A 15,413-nucleotide genomic window follows, 5' to 3' on the forward strand; every position below is an offset into this window, starting at 1 on the left:
TATCTATCTATCTATCTATCTATCTATCTATCTATCTATCTATCTATTTCATCCTTTACCAAATTCTCCTCCAAAGCATCATGGAGATGACTGTTGAACTCTTGAAAGCCAGACCAATGGAGGATAAATTGGTTCCATCAAAGCTAGAAAGGTTCAGATTACAGAGGAAGATCCTTTTCCTCTTAGACTATCTACCTCCCTTCCAATCTGGCCTTAAGTGCCTATTTGAGATCTTTTCAGATCTCCCCAGCTATTAGGGACCCTCCCAGCCCCATTACTTTGAATTTGCCTTATATATGGTTTGTGTTTCTTTGTATGTGTATGGGACTTAATAAAATGTAAACTCCTTGAGGGAAAGGACTGTTCAAATTTTTGCTTTTAAATTCCCAGGCCTATGAGCGTGTAAGTGGTGGGTCATTTAATTGTACTTCTGGCCAAAGTCAATTGGTATGGGACTTTCTCCTTTTTGGTGGAGATGAATATCCTGCACTGCTTAGGGCAGGGTGGAGTTGTCAAAAGATAGAGAGACTTTCTGTTTTCCGCTGTTCCTCTTTATGGCCACTTTCTGTTCAGGACTCTTTGAACATCAAGTTGCTTAGGGCATTCCTGGCTTTCAACTTTGAGAAGCAAGATGGAAAAGGCCAATCCTACTTCAGGTTGCCATAGGAAAAGATTCTGGGAAGACATGAGAGGAGCCAGCAGTCTCCATCACGTCACTGTCTCTGGCTTGCTACTTTAGCGACTCTGGGGAATTTCCTCTTCAGTGAGATCCAGCACCCTGTCATTTGTTTGAATTGAGTTACCTCGCTCCCAACGGGTGAGCTCCTTAATTCTGTATATTCCAGGACATATTCTACTATGTGTATATCTTCTCTGATTTCTGTTTTGATGTTGCCTTGGATAAAGAGGTTTCTTTGCTATTTGATATATGTGCTTGTTTTTTGTTATTGTTGTTTTGTTTTTGTTTTTTGTTTTGCTATATGTGCTTATTGTAGAACTAGTATTAGGTGGGAAAGATGTCAAGCCTTGGATATGGAACTTGAAGTCCCCTTCCCCCCTAAAGTGAAAAGGGATCAGATGTTAGATGGATCCCAATCACATCCCTTAGGATAATAATATTTAAGGGAGCAGACAGATATAATTCTAGCCTGTGACCCTCAGTCTCTGAGGAGAACAGAGTGGTCCCAGGCCCCAACCTCCTGCTTCCCCTCCTAGAAAGAACTAAAGTCTCCCTTGGAGAAAGGTGTGGGAGAGAAAAAGTTAGAAATGTCTGTTCTGACTCCCTTGGAGAGGCCTCAGCTACCTACATCAGGAAAATCACAGATCTTTTCAAGTACTGAAGAAGTATGTTTTAATTCCTTTAGCAGTCTGTAGCTGGCTTTAGGAGGGCAGATTTCTCATCTTTACATTAACTCCCCCACCCCCAACTGACCATGACCTCAAAATATGGTTGTTGAACTAATAGAAAGATTTTGAGACTTTTTAAATTTCACTAATGCCTATCTTCACAATTCATACATCTTGTGTGTTTCTCCATAGATATTTGAGTTACTACCCCAAGAACGACATCTCCTTTAACACAGTGGGAGAGCTTAGAAAACTAAGCCCTCATACCCCAACCCAAATCAGGGCTCCGTACACAGTGCTTGAAATCATGCTGTTGCTTAATTTTTATTATTTTGTATTTAGTTTCATGTGAACATGTCTCATTGAGGGCTGGGACTTTCATTTGTGTCTTTGGCCACTACAAAATGAGCCCCTATATTTTTGTGCACACGGGTTCTTCTTTCTTTTATGTCTTTGGGGGTATAGGCCCAGTAAAGTTATTCTACGCAGAGTTTAGTGATTTTGGGGGTATTGTTTCAAATTGCTTTCGGAATTACTTTTGAATGACTTGGACCAATTCACAGCTCCACCAATAGTGCATTAATGTACTCATTCTCCTCCCCTGAAGTCCCTCCAACATAGCCAATTTTGCCAATCTTTGTGAAGTGATTTTCAGAATTGCTTTAATTTGCATTTCTCTAAGTATTAATGATTTGGAGCATTATTTTATATGGCTTTTGATAGCTTAGATTTCTTCCTTTGAGAATTGCCTTTTATCATTTATCAATTAGGAATGACTCATTTTTATAGATTTTGATTTCTTTGTAAACTATGTTTTCAATGCAGCTTATCTTAGAAATGTCATATTTTATTTTTTTAAGTCACGATATAAAAGTTAAATAAGGCATGGATGACGGAGTGGGTGGAGGGAAGAGGGCTTCCTTCCTGCCTCCATTAAATTAATAAACCCAGGAGACAAACTCTGCCCACGGTAAAGATGAGAGGAACTTGAACTTCAACGGCAAACTGTTTAAAGGTTCTTTGCCCCAAACAAAGATGGCTGACTATACAACTCAACCAAACCTTCCACTAACCAATAAAAGATGGCTACCATATCTGACACCATTTCATTAAATTCTTGCCCAAGCCCAAGATGGCGGAAGCCGCCCTCAGCCGCCAAAAGGACGGTCGCGGGCCGCGGTTTGGGTCAACAGTGTCACATGACATATTCCTAGCCGGAAGTTGAGGGAAAGGCGCCGCTGGCTGAAGCGCCTGCGCATTAGGGTAGAGACGCTGTGAGGCAGGAGGGGACTTAGGCTCGTCCTCAAGAGTTGGGACCGTTAAAAAGGCCGCCACGGAGCCCGCCGGAGCTAACGCTGCTGCTGCTGCTGCCCGGGTCGGAACCGCCGGGCCGCAGCCGGCGGCGATGCCGCGAAGGAAGGTGAGAGAAAAACTGGGTACTTGGCGGGCTCTTGAGGACAGCTTAGTGCGCTGCATGAACTCTGGTCCCGCCCCGTAGCGGCTGCATCCCCTCCTTCTGCACCACACAGTCCGGCTGTGGAGCTACTTTCTCTGCCCGAGTCCGGCAGGAAAATGCGGGCAAGATACGGGCCTCGGCCTTGGCTTGCACTATTCACGTTTTCTTGTTGGCTAGAACTGGGGCCTTTCTGAATTTCAATTGGTCACTCGGATGCGAAGAGCCGCATTCATTGGCTGGCCACGCCGCCTGTTTGGGCCCAACGGTCACCTCCCCGCGTGCGGGGGCGGCTGCCGGTCCGGCCCTACTAGCCCTCAACTGGCTGGTGGGAGCGATCCCTCTTCTCCTGATTGGTTGGTTCCGGCAGTCTGTTTCGCGGGGGCGCGCCGCAGGTTTAGCTGCGTCGGGTTGCCTATTGGCTGGGAGAACTTCCTTTCCTCCATTCCGCTTTCGCGATTGGTGGGGGGCGGGGCTTTTTCAGCCTTCATCCCTTTCCAGGTGGGGGACATAACAAAGCGGCGGGGTTCTGTGGGGGGGTGGGAACCTGCCCTCCTAGGAGAGTGCCACGCCCTCTCCAGGCTGTTGATGCAAAGACTCTTGACCGCAGCCTAACTGGGGGTGCTTGTTACAGTATCAGTAGGGGGTGGGAAAAAAAAAAGCAAAACTCTCCAAAACGACAGGTCACCTCTTTAATGCAAATAATTAACTACTAGAGTTAAAGTTTTAGCTCAGCTCCTTGATTACCATCATTATCACCACCGCCGCCATCATCATCATCTCTAGCATTAGCTAGCTTTCAGCATCGTGAAGCACTTTACAGATATCTCATTTGGTCCTTACTACAGCCCTAGGAGGTAGATGCTATTATTCCCATTTTGCAGATGAGGTATCTGAGGCAGACAGAGGTTGAAAGACTTGTTTAGGGTCATACAGCTAGTTTGAGGCTGGATTTGAATTCAGGTTTTCCTGACTTCAGGCCCAGCACTTCTTATCAGTGCACTTCACCACCTAACTTTATTCTCCAGATGAAAAACTGAGTGCCAGATTGACTGAGTAATTTGCCCTAAGTTACACATCTAGATAGTGGTAGGTACTTCCAGGCCCAAAACTGCCTAACGATTACCTCTGCTGTGTTGCCCTGAATACATTTTAGGCAGGTGATAGACTCTCCGTCTTTTCAGAAATTCTTTACAAGTAATTTGAGTTAAATTTGAGTTAAAAAATACTACCATTATGGAGTTGAAGTGAAATTTGAGGTGGTTATTGTTTTTTTGAGTGGATCCTTTAACTTAGTGGTAAGTTGGAAAAAGATAGATGACTTCTCAGGTATTTAGTTGTTCAATCATAAATCTATGTGAGTACATGTTTGTGTGGAGGCGAATATGGTGTTAGAGCTCTTAGTAAAACAGCAGTCTACCTTGAAGAGCCTTTTGCTCATGAAGATATTTAGAAAATGGTAATTAATGGTTATGGGAGGTAAAAAAGCTGTATCTGTTGATGTGCTGTTTGAGCACCTTTTAACCTTTATGTGGAGAAGCTTCAAGGGGAGAGAATATAGGGAGGGCAAAGGAATTTCCCTATTTAATTTGGCTTGCATTCTTTCCCTTGAAATGCTCTTATTTTTGAGTTAATGTCTGGTTCCTTTCAAATGTGACAGATGTTTAGAGAGAGTGAGAGATTCCATCATGACACTGTAACATTGGGACTTAAACAAAAGCTGTTTTTAGAGGCACAAGGGAAAGAACCTGGCACTAATTTCTCTCCTCAAGTCTGACCCTGTGAGTTCTTGGTCACATCAGTCAAGCCATTTGAGGTTGGTAGTTTTCATTTTGAGAGTGTGGAACTGATGGTCAAGTTGCTCCGATCTTCCCAGCGAGTTCTTAAAATAAAGTCAATGATACTGCAACCACAATTTATTTACCTTAGGACTAAATAAAGGTTCACATATTGTTTAAATGAAATATACTAATTTCAGAGAAGTTGAATGTGTGCTAGTAAGAGTATCGCTCATACCTTGAGCTTTGATTTTTATATACTTAATAGTAACTATAGTATCATATACTGTTTTACTTCTGTTATTAATATAAATCCAAAGAATAAATGCTCCCTTGCTAATGTCTGGGTCTGTGATATTACAGAGGAATGCAGGCAGTAGTTCTGATGGAACCGAAGATTCCGATTTCTCTACAGATATTGAGCATACAGATAGTTCGGAAAGTGATGGGACATCCCGGCGATCTGCTCGAGTTACCCGCTCCTCAGCTAGGCTGAGTCAGAGTTCTCAAGGTAAAGAGCATTGTTCTTCCTGACCACCTCCAGGAAGACGATTGGCTGGCTACTTATCATAGTGTTGGCCCAGTGCTTAGGGAACTTCTTCCATTGCTTAACCAAGATCACTGAGTGTGCTACAATTAAGTGGTAAATTACTGTTAAAAAAAAATCAAGTCATTAAAAGTGGTACTTTCAGGGAAAGTCTTTTTCTAATAGATCCATCTATCAAGAGACAATCTATAGCTGTTGTCCTTGGTCTAATGTTTAAAGTGTTTGATGGAAGAAACATTATTCACTTTTTGACTTGCTCATGACTTCTGTGGTTTTAATCTCATTTAGGCCAGTCTCCCCCTCTGCAAGATGGGTACCTAATAGATATATTCTTATGAAACTGGTATGAAATTGCAATTTTATCTACAGAAGGGAATAGACACACATAATTGTGAGTATGTTCGCCTTTCTGTGGTCAGCTCTGATCATCTGCCCCTTGTATCTTGACCTAGAACCAACTTGTCAAGGTTGGGGGGAGGAGGAAGGAGGTGGCAGATGCTTTAGAGCACAGAAGTAAGAAGGTCTTTTGGTTTGGAGACTAGATTGTGCTTTGAGCAGTTTAGAGACAGTACCTTCTGGTTTCATTAATGTGAATGTACTACAGAAAATAGGAAATACCTTCTCAATCAGGCACAAGAATAGGTTTCATGACTCTTCACAATTGCTACTTTTGACTTCACTTTTGTGTTTTTGTTTCCAGCTGAAGTTTATTTTCTTCCTCCTCTGATTTGATTTGTTCCAAAAATGCAAGTATCATAAAATGACATGGTGTTCTTGGAAAGGGCCATTGCCCTTGTTCAAGGCACTTGGCAGTTCACCAGAAGCTGTGGATATCAAACAACAGCAACAAATGAATATGAGATCAAAGCCTCTTCCTAGACTGTTTTACCCCCTGGGGATCATATCATAGCTTTTCCCCTTGAAATATTGGGCTTTGCAGTTTTCCTTCCCCCTTACTTTAGAAAATTAGGGACCTGCGAAAAAAATTGCAGCATTTCTATCTCATATTTCTTTAGCAAGCTTAAAATATGTTTAAATCCTGGGTGTGTTTTTCCTCATGACAGGTTTAGACTTTTAGTGTCAAGTTGGAGACATGGGATAATCCAGTTTTGAGTGCTCCAGGGCAGGTTTTACTCTCCATCAGGATTTAAGTGCTTTCATATATATGGTGCTGTGTGAGACACTGTCTGAAGAAAATTAAATAGCTACGGCCCTTGATGTCTATAAATCCATTAGACTAATGATGTTTGAAAGAGTATCCAAGAGGCTAATTAAGAGCATAGTTGATTTTCATATAAGAAAATATTTGCACATTGTAACTTGTGTAAGTGGACTGCCACTTTATGTGAGGTAGGACCAGATGTTTTGGGGCCTGTGGTTGGTTGTTTGTTTTTCAATTAATAAACATGTATGGCCTCAACCATGAGTTAGGTGCTGCATATTCTAAGATAAAATGAAACAGTCCTTGCTTTCAAGGAGCTTTCATTCTATTGAGGGAGACAACATACATAAATATATATATTTTTTTTAAATAAACAGGGTACACATGTTAAGGGAGGGGAAGACAGTTTGAGGAAATTAGGAAGAAAAGTTAACATGTTGAAGGTGTTGCTTGAGCTGAGTCTTTTCATTTACTTGTCTTTTTTTTTTTCTTTATGTTCATCTTTTAAATTTTCAGTTCCAAATTCTGTCCTGCCCTCTGGCCTATGGTTATTTGTTGATTTGGGCCCAACTAACACTTGTGTAACTTGTGGACAGAAATGGGACTTGCATCACATTAATTTGCTTTTGGGTGGGAGGAAGTATGGGAATTTCTTTCTTTAATGATTTCTCCAATTTTTTTTTAATGGTTCCAGATTCTAGCCCAGTTCGGAACTTGCAGTCATTTGGCTCAGAAGAACCAGCCTATTCTACCAGAAGAGTGACCCGTAGTCAACAGCAGCCCACACCTGTAACACCCAAAAAGTACCCACTCCGGCAGACACGTTCATCTGGCTCAGAAACTGAGCAAGTGGTTGATTTTTCAGATCGAGGTGAGTAGCAAAAGTTATAATGCAGAGCATTTGCAAAGGAACTGCTCAGCTTTTCAAGGAGGGTTGAGTGTTATGCTTAAATGGGTAGCTGGGAATGGCATGATATTAGCTGTGGTGAAGAACATGGCTATTTACGTGGTATCCTGCCTGCTCCTCCTTGAGGGCAGTTTGGTTCTGGATGAGTTTTGGGCTCCAAAATTTCTGTGGCAATCCAGCTGATCCCAGTCTGAGAGATCTCAGGGAGATCAGGTTGTTTCATTGGCCATTTGGGGTTTGGGGGCCTTCCATAGGATGGACCTAGGAGTCTGGTACCAAGTCAGTCTTCTGGAGTCCATTCAAATGGAGTCCATTCAAATGAGGATAACTGTTTCACTGAATGTCTGTGTTGGAACTTATCGATGAATGTTTTCCATCAGCAGTAGGGCATGTCAGTTCATTGTGATAATGACTCTTCTGTCTAACTCTGGAGGCCTTGGGAGTAAGTTGGACATTTGGGTTGATGCAGACCATGCCCTGTTTTCCCCCCACCAACACGTTCCCTGTAAGCCAATCTTCCATTCCCGGTGGTTTCTGCTTGTAAAGGTAGTTGATTGAATTTATCTTCTTTCTTGTGCATATTACACTGGAAGGAGAGAGTAGGATGGCAATAGATTTTCTTTTTTTAAACTTCTAACCAACTTAAATTGTGTTTGGTTTTTGTGGATGGGGAGGGAGCCAGATAAATAAAATGCTTAAGTTTCTAAAACTAAATTTTAGCCACTGGTTAAAACTGCTCACTGGAAAAAATGACCTTTTTTTTTCTTTTGTTTTTCCTTTTCCATCTTAATGATCAGTGAAATGGCCAAAGGGCCTTGATCAGTTGGGTGACGTTACAGAATCAAAGAACTTGAAAGTCCATAGACTGCCACTGTGTCCGTACATCAGCATCTGTATAATTGAGTGTAGGTTTTAGTTATGACATGCTATAGAAACTCATCACTTGTTTTTCCATTAGATACTAAGAACACAGCAGATCATGATGAGTCTCCACCTCGAACTCCTACGGGCAATGCACCCTCCTCTGAGTCTGATATAGACATCTCCAGTCCCAATGTGTCCCATGATGAAAGTATTGCCAAGGACATGTCTATGAAGGATTCTGGCAGTGACCTGTCTCATCGCCCTAAGCGCCGCCGATTCCATGAAAGCTACAATTTCAATATGAAGTGCCCAACACCAGGCTGTAACTCTCTAGGTCAGTTCATACCAGTTCCAGGTTTCTTTGTGTCTACTGTTCTTTCTCCAATTTGGGTAAAGATGAGCCAGATATTTTATATCCTGTCTTGATTCAAACGCTTGGACTTTTCAGTGGCCATATGCTGATCAAATCAAGTTTTATTAAATGATTTACTATAATGTCCTTGTGTCTAATCCTTAGCCAGTTGCCTATGTAGTAGTGCTTTTTTGATCTGATTTAAAAGGAAATTTGCTACTATAAATTAATGCAGGAATACTTTTCTACAGGCCTTGTCCATAAGACATTTTGTGTCTCTGTGCTATTGTGGCAATAGCCCAAATACCAGGAGGTGGTTCTCTAATGAAATCCCAATCACATTGCTACAGATGAAAGGAGAAGTAAGAAAAGCAGACCCTCTTAAAAGGTAGCAAAAATCAGCAAAGTCAGGAAAGAACGGTGATTCCAGAGACAAAAAAAAATTGCTGTTTATTTAATTTTCCCTTTCAGGGTAAAATTTAACTTCACAGTGTTTTGAATCTTGCTATTTTTGTTTAGTTGTGTAAAGAGATTAAAGGACAGACTTATAATTTAATAGAAAGCTTCTTCATAATGTTTTCTTGTTTTGTAGAATTGTCTTAGGAGTCAAGAGATTTGACTTTCTATCATCTGCTCGAGTGAGCTGTCCCACAGATGCAGAAGGAAATAAGGAGCCTTATAGTTGAGATGGTGGAGCAGAGTATGAGACTCACTGCTTTTTGAAGGCAGATAGATAGTTAAAAGCAGAGGGTGTTGAATTTGCCATGCTGCTTCAGTGTCTTGGATTTGACTTCCTAGTTAACCTAACTCCAAATCTATGATCTTTTTATCTGGTTTCTTGTTCTTAGTAGTTTGGTGCTTGATACTTTAGGACAATGGTTCTTAGAATTTTTTCAGAAATATGAACCATTTTATTGAGGTAAAATCCCCCCAGGACTGTCTTTCCCACCTAGTTTCACTTGTTACTTCAAGAAACAAAACAAAACAATACAATACCATTCACTATAATGAATGGGAAGAATGATACTACTTTTTTGGGAAATGCCAATGCAGTGTTTTTAATTATGATAAGTAAATTATCTCATGCAAAAAATCAAAGTATAAACATAAACATATTACAAATAGTAATACTGTAAGAGATAATCCCATAGGTCACACTTAGAGGACTTCTTTATAGGGAAGTGAGATAACCCTCTCTTTACCACTCTTCAGTGAAAAGAATTAATTGCTCCCTAGTTCTTGAAAGTATTTAGGTTTGCATCCAGTAATTTGGGGTTTTTTGAACATACTGTTTCTTCCCAAATATTCTTGCCAAAGGTCTTTTCATTTGACAGAATTAAGGATAAATTTGAATTCACTGCTTAGTGGGAAGGGAACCCTACAACTTTAGCTCCACATTTGATTGAGATTTACTGATGGTTTCGAATGGCTGCACCTAAGCTACAAAGACTACCTTTTAGCATTTATTTGTGAGCTTCTTTACTGCCAACCACATGAAGCCCCTTTTCCCCTTCTCAGGGAGACAAAGGTGTCTTTCCTTTCTGCATAAAGGCATCCTCGCTCCAGAATTAAAATTTAAATTGGTTTTCTCCACAGGGCACCTAACAGGGAAACATGAAAGACACTTCTCCATATCGGGATGCCCGCTCTATCATAATCTTTCAGCTGATGAATGCAAGGTAATTTGCTTCTCTTTTATAGAGCATCAACCGCTAGGGTTCAAGTGAACTTCCATATCAAAGACTACTGGGGAAGCCCTCCTTTCAATTTCATTTGCTTAATAATTTGCACACAGATGAACTGATTGGAATAATTTGTGCTATCAGATTGTACTCTTAAATTTGCCCTTTACCTTTCCTAGCAACCTACAATTGATACTTCCTAAATTTTCTGAGAACATTCTTTCCAGGCTACCCATAGGTACTTGATTAAAACTTTGAAATAGTCTGTGTGCTTGGGAGTTACTGCTGCTTCTAAGAATATAGTTTGACAACTGTGATTGGGGCATCAGAGTTTGGCATTTCTAGTATAATTGCTACCATTTATATAGTGCTTTCAGGTTTGCAAAGTGCTTTACATAGGTTGTCTCACAACAATCCCATAAACTGAAAACATTTGAAAACACTTAATTGTCAGTCTGGGTCCTGATTGGGTTCCTTTTGAAGTATCTGTGTAGGTCAGCATAACTGGTTAGCTCATAGGACTCTAACCAGAAAGCCCAAGGTCACTCCTTTGATCCCTTTCTGAGGGAGTTAATTTCACAAAAGAAAAATTCTGGTCATTGACCAAACCTTAACTCTAACCTGCTGCCTGACAGATTTTTGCCCTTGGTTACAAGTAAAGGTGTAAAATTTCTAGAAATTTTAAAGCCATTTATTAAAGTGAAAACAAATTAGGGAAAATTTAAAAATACATTTTTTTTGTTCCCTCTGTAGATGAAGTTTGTAAGTTCAGACACATAAAGTGGTATTATGTGTGACTAACTTCTTGTGCTTTAAAAGTTACCATGTTAATACAATGGAAGGAAGAAGAGAAAGAAGGAAACAAGCATCTATTAAACTCCTATTGTATGCAAAGCACTGGGGATACAAATATGAGCAAAAAGATTCTTCCTGTCCTCAAGGAGCTTACATTCTAATAGGGAGAAACAACACACCAGAGGGAGCGAGGACAAGCAGGGTGGGAGCATAGTTCAGATGTCCAGAGGAACAGCCTTAGTCTCTTCACAAAATGGAGGCTCCAGGAGTAGCTTACCAATGGGAGAAGGTGGGTGGGCCTTCCCTGGTGAGGGGGCAGGGTGTGGTAGGTTGTTTAAGGGCAAGGAGGCCTCAGGCACTGTTGAAAGTTCCACAATGAGCTAGCACTAGAAAGGGCCTGGTTCAGAAGTCAGGAACTGGACTCCTTCTGGGCAGGGACTATCTCTTGTTTTTTCTTTGTATCACATAGTGCCTAATGTGAAGTAGGTGTTTAATAAATGCTTGTTCAGTGATTTTTGAGTTTTTTAATAAAGCAATACAGTTCTTTTCGGCTTCTGGGTAACTCACATTCATGGAGTGCCAGAGAAAACTTGAGTTTTGACTTCAAATCTGAAACTGGTTTTTATCCTAAATCTTTCAACTGAAAAGGTCAATAAGTCCTTTGCTACTAATCTTGACACATACATCAGTGTCTGTTTCACTTTGAGGCCTACTTAGAAAGATGAGAATAGATTTACCGTCCTCTGGTTCAAAAGTTGACAAGAAGGGGGCAGTTAGGTGGCGCAGTGGATAGAGCTCCAGCCTTGAAGTCAGGAGGACCTGAGTTCAAATCTGGTCTCAGACACGCAACACACAACACTTACTAGCTGTGTGACTGCGGGCAAGTCACTTAATCCCGATTACCTAGCAAAAAGCAAAAAAAAAAAAAAAAAAAAAGTTGACAAGAAGTGACCTCTAAGTAAAAGAGACATTGAGTCCTTCTTGTCTTGTGAAGATGTAGCATCCCTTAGAGGCAGGCATGTGCACAGTTGTTCAGTTGTGTTCAGTCGTGTCCAACTCTTCATGACCCCATTTGGGGTTTTCTTGGCAAAGATACTGGAGTGGTTTGTCATTTCCTTCTCCAGTTCATTTTACAGATGAGGAAACTGAGGCGAACAGGTTTAAGTGATTTGCCCAGGGTCACACAGCTAGTAAGTGTCTGAGGCTGGATTTGAACTCAGAAAGATCAGTCTTCCTGACTCCAGGGCCAGCACTCTGTGCACCATGGCACCCCCTGGCCGACTCTCCCCTTCACAGAAATCCAACTTGGGCATGTAAGAATCCCCATGGTAATTAACATACCCAGCAAGTAGTCAGCCAGCCTGTTGGCAGACCTTCAAGGAGGGGGAAGCCAGTACCTCTCAGGGCAACCTATTCCCCTTTGGTACAGATTTAATTCTTATCGGGTTGTTTGCTTGTTTGTTTGCTTGTTTGTTTGTTTGTTTGTTTGTTTTTACCAACATCCTAGCTTCCATTTGCCCGTTTGTAGCTCCCACCTGTGGCTTTTTGTTTGCCCTCTGGAGCCCAACAGAACATGTCTAATTCCGCCTCCACATGCTGGCCTTCAGATATTTGAACACATTTGTCATGTTCCCCCGGGTCTACTCTTCTTTCTTCAGACTAAGCATGTCTGATGCCTTCAACTGTTCTTCATATGACATAGACCCAGGGCCTTTTAAGACTCATAGTGACCAGATACTAGAGATAATGTTACATAAAAACGTAAGGGAGGCAGAATAGTACAGTGCAATGAGTCCTGAATTTAGAGGACATTGGTTTCAAATCCCTGCCATGCCACCCACTACCTGCCCAAAGCTGGGCAAATATCTCTGGGCTTCAGTTTCCTCACCTACAAAATGGAAAGATTGAATTAGATGATCTCTGAGTCCCCTTGTAGCTCTACATATTCGAGCCTTTCTATTGGGTAGTTTTCCAAAATTTATTTGGGGGGCAGTAAAGGCTATTCAACAACATATAAAAATCTTCCCTGAAACATTTTCTTCATTTTCCATTTCCCCCCTCCCCTCCTTGTTGTCTACTCTTTCCTCTGCCAATCTATTCCAGATCTTTTTGACTCTTTGTTGGAGGAAAAGTAAGAAAAAAATGGAAGAAAAGATTTTCTCCTTGAATTTTCCTGGGGATATTTTTGCTCTTAATATCTATAGGATATTAGAGGAGGGAATGGGTATATGCATATGGCTCAGCATTTCGTATCTCACTTCCGGAAGGGGTGGGGTGGTGGTAATACAAGGCTGGCTTAAGCAGGTGGCAACATCACATCGCAAGTTCATGGATCCTGGCTTTTTGATGAAAGGGCACTAGATCACAAGTTAGAGGACACGGATTCACTATTGAGTCTTCCCAGTTAGCTCTGTGACTGCACTCTAATCACTTTACCTCTCTGGTCTTCAGCTCCTCTATCTGAAAAAGAGAAGAGGTATAATAACCCTTGCCCTACAGATTTCATAGGCATATGATGATGATAAAATGAGATAATAGAGTTGAAAACACTTTGAAAGTAAAAGTGTTATGTAAATTCAGGACCTATTATTAAAATTTATTTCTATACTTCAGATGATTTGTAGTCTGCACTTTTTATAACGCCTACTCTCACAGTGTGCATAATGGTAGTCGGGGGTTTTTTTCCCTTCCAGGTAAGAGCACAGAGCAGGGATAAGCAGATAGAAGAGAGAATGCTATCCCACAGGCAAGATGACAACAATAGGCATGCAACCAGGCACCAGGTGAGTGCCTTACTAGTGTAATGGCCACTCGTGATTTTGGGGCACATCCTAGGTCTCCTTTGGAGCTTAATATTTGTAGCTAGGTATGGGCCTTGCCTACATTAGATGCAGTTCCTATGTTTGATGGACAAGGTACTTCCCGTGTCCATTGCTTCCTATGTGCTTATATTTGATTGGATCCCACCCCTTTGCTACAGATTTGTTTAAGAAATGTATAAACATTAGAAAGGGCTTTGTAAACTGTAAAGCACTGTGTAAATGTCAGCTGTCAACTCTCTACCTCACAAGGCAGTTGTGAGAAAAACTAGAATTTGCTATAAGAAAAAAAATCCCAAATGTTATTTATTTAGCTTGTGATTTTTCCATGACTGGTGGGACCCATGGAGTAGGAATGTAATTCAGTTTTCTATAGTGGCTTAGAATTTAAAAGTACTTTATATGATCTCATTGGATTTGTTTAGAAACCTTATGGAGGAACTAATGCAATAATATTGTCATCCTAATTTTATAGATGAAAACATAGATGGCAGACTTTTTCAGCAAGCATTTATTACTCTGTGTAGAGCTGGGAATCAGAGATGAAAAATGAGACATTTCCTGCCTTTGAGAACCTTGAAGTTTAGTAGTAGAGATGAGACTTTTATGTGAATAACTAATACAGATCAGAAAATGATTAAGTGTATAAGAATATAAAAAAGCAGGGACAAAGCAGTTGGAGGAGAGATGGATCCCTTCTAACTGGGAACATCAAGGAAGGTTTCGCACAAGACATAATATCTGAACTGGACTTCGAAGGAAGGGAAGGATAGCAATATGTAGGGATGATTGGGGTTCTGGGGGTGAGGTTGGTAGGGAAGTATCTGTGGGATTTGTTTCAGGCATGGAGTCAGAGTATGAAAAAGGTACAGAGGCTAAAGAGGGAAGTATGTGATAGGGACAAATATCCTGGCCTCACTGAATGTAATGAAGGGTGCAGTGCAGGAGGAGAGGTGCTATGAAATAAAACTGAGGGAGTAGTTTTGAGCTTGATTGGACAAGGCTAAGCTAAAGAGTTTGTATTTCATTCACTAGGCCATAGAGAGAGATGAAGGTTTTTGAACAAGGAAGTAAAATCATCAGCAAGATTAAAATACATTAGGTAAAAGAAAAATAAAATATAGTTATCCCTTCCACATCACAACTTTTCCCTTTATGGTTTCAATATATTGTAGGCCAGCATAAGAAATTAAATGGGAATTTTTGGGGAGTTTTATGTAAGCCACAGATGATACAGAAAGGCTAGCAGATGACATAGAAAAAGTTTAGAAACTCAGAAATACCTTAAAAAATATATATATATATAAAAAATCAACATATTTTATCTTTTAATACCATAATAATTCAGACTTCTTCTCTGATAAAGGGAGGGCCAAAAATTATTATGTAGATTTTCCAGATTTTGGGGACACTGCACCCCTAGCCTTCATGATATAGAAGGGATAATAACTACATTGGTGAGATTACTCTGGTAGTGATACAAAGGATGTAACGTTGAGGCAAAAGGTTGGAAATAGGAAGACCAGTTAGACTGCTGTTACAATTAATTTGACAAGTGATGATGATCTAAACTAAGATGGTTGAAACAGAAATAGAAGTGATAATGTAGGTGGATTTGACAAGATTGCCTGAAGGGTAGTGAAAGGGAGGTGGAAGTCAAAGATGACCCCAGAGTTCTGAGGAAAACTGATAGATGCAATAGATGTA

At 40.7% G+C, this 15,413-nt stretch overlaps 1 protein-coding gene across 2 annotated transcripts in view; it reads left to right on the forward strand.

The window, feature by feature from the left end:
- The first annotated feature begins 2,605 nt into the window (after positions 1–2,605).
- Positions 2,606–15,413, forward strand: part of KAT7 (lysine acetyltransferase 7) — a 31,286-nt gene continuing 18,478 nt past the window's right edge. The window contains exons 1-6 of one of the 2 annotated variants that reach the window (XM_027872922.1): positions 2,606–2,767; positions 4,942–5,089; positions 6,982–7,158; positions 8,153–8,392; positions 10,007–10,089; positions 13,581–13,670. In XM_027872922.1, coding sequence (XP_027728723.1) covers positions 2,753–2,767; positions 4,942–5,089; positions 6,982–7,158; positions 8,153–8,392; positions 10,007–10,089; positions 13,581–13,670 — 753 coding nt within the window. In that variant the 5' untranslated portion in view covers positions 2,606–2,752. The remainder of the gene's footprint in view (positions 2,768–4,941; positions 5,090–6,981; positions 7,159–8,152; positions 8,393–10,006; positions 10,090–13,580; positions 13,671–15,413) is intronic. The other variant, XM_027872923.1, reaches the window with a different exon arrangement.

This window comes from Vombatus ursinus, unplaced genomic scaffold (assembly GCF_900497805.2).
Source record: "Vombatus ursinus unplaced genomic scaffold, bare-nosed wombat genome assembly UNPS02014801.1, whole genome shotgun sequence".
Classification (NCBI taxonomy): Eukaryota; Metazoa; Chordata; class Mammalia; order Diprotodontia; family Vombatidae; genus Vombatus; species Vombatus ursinus.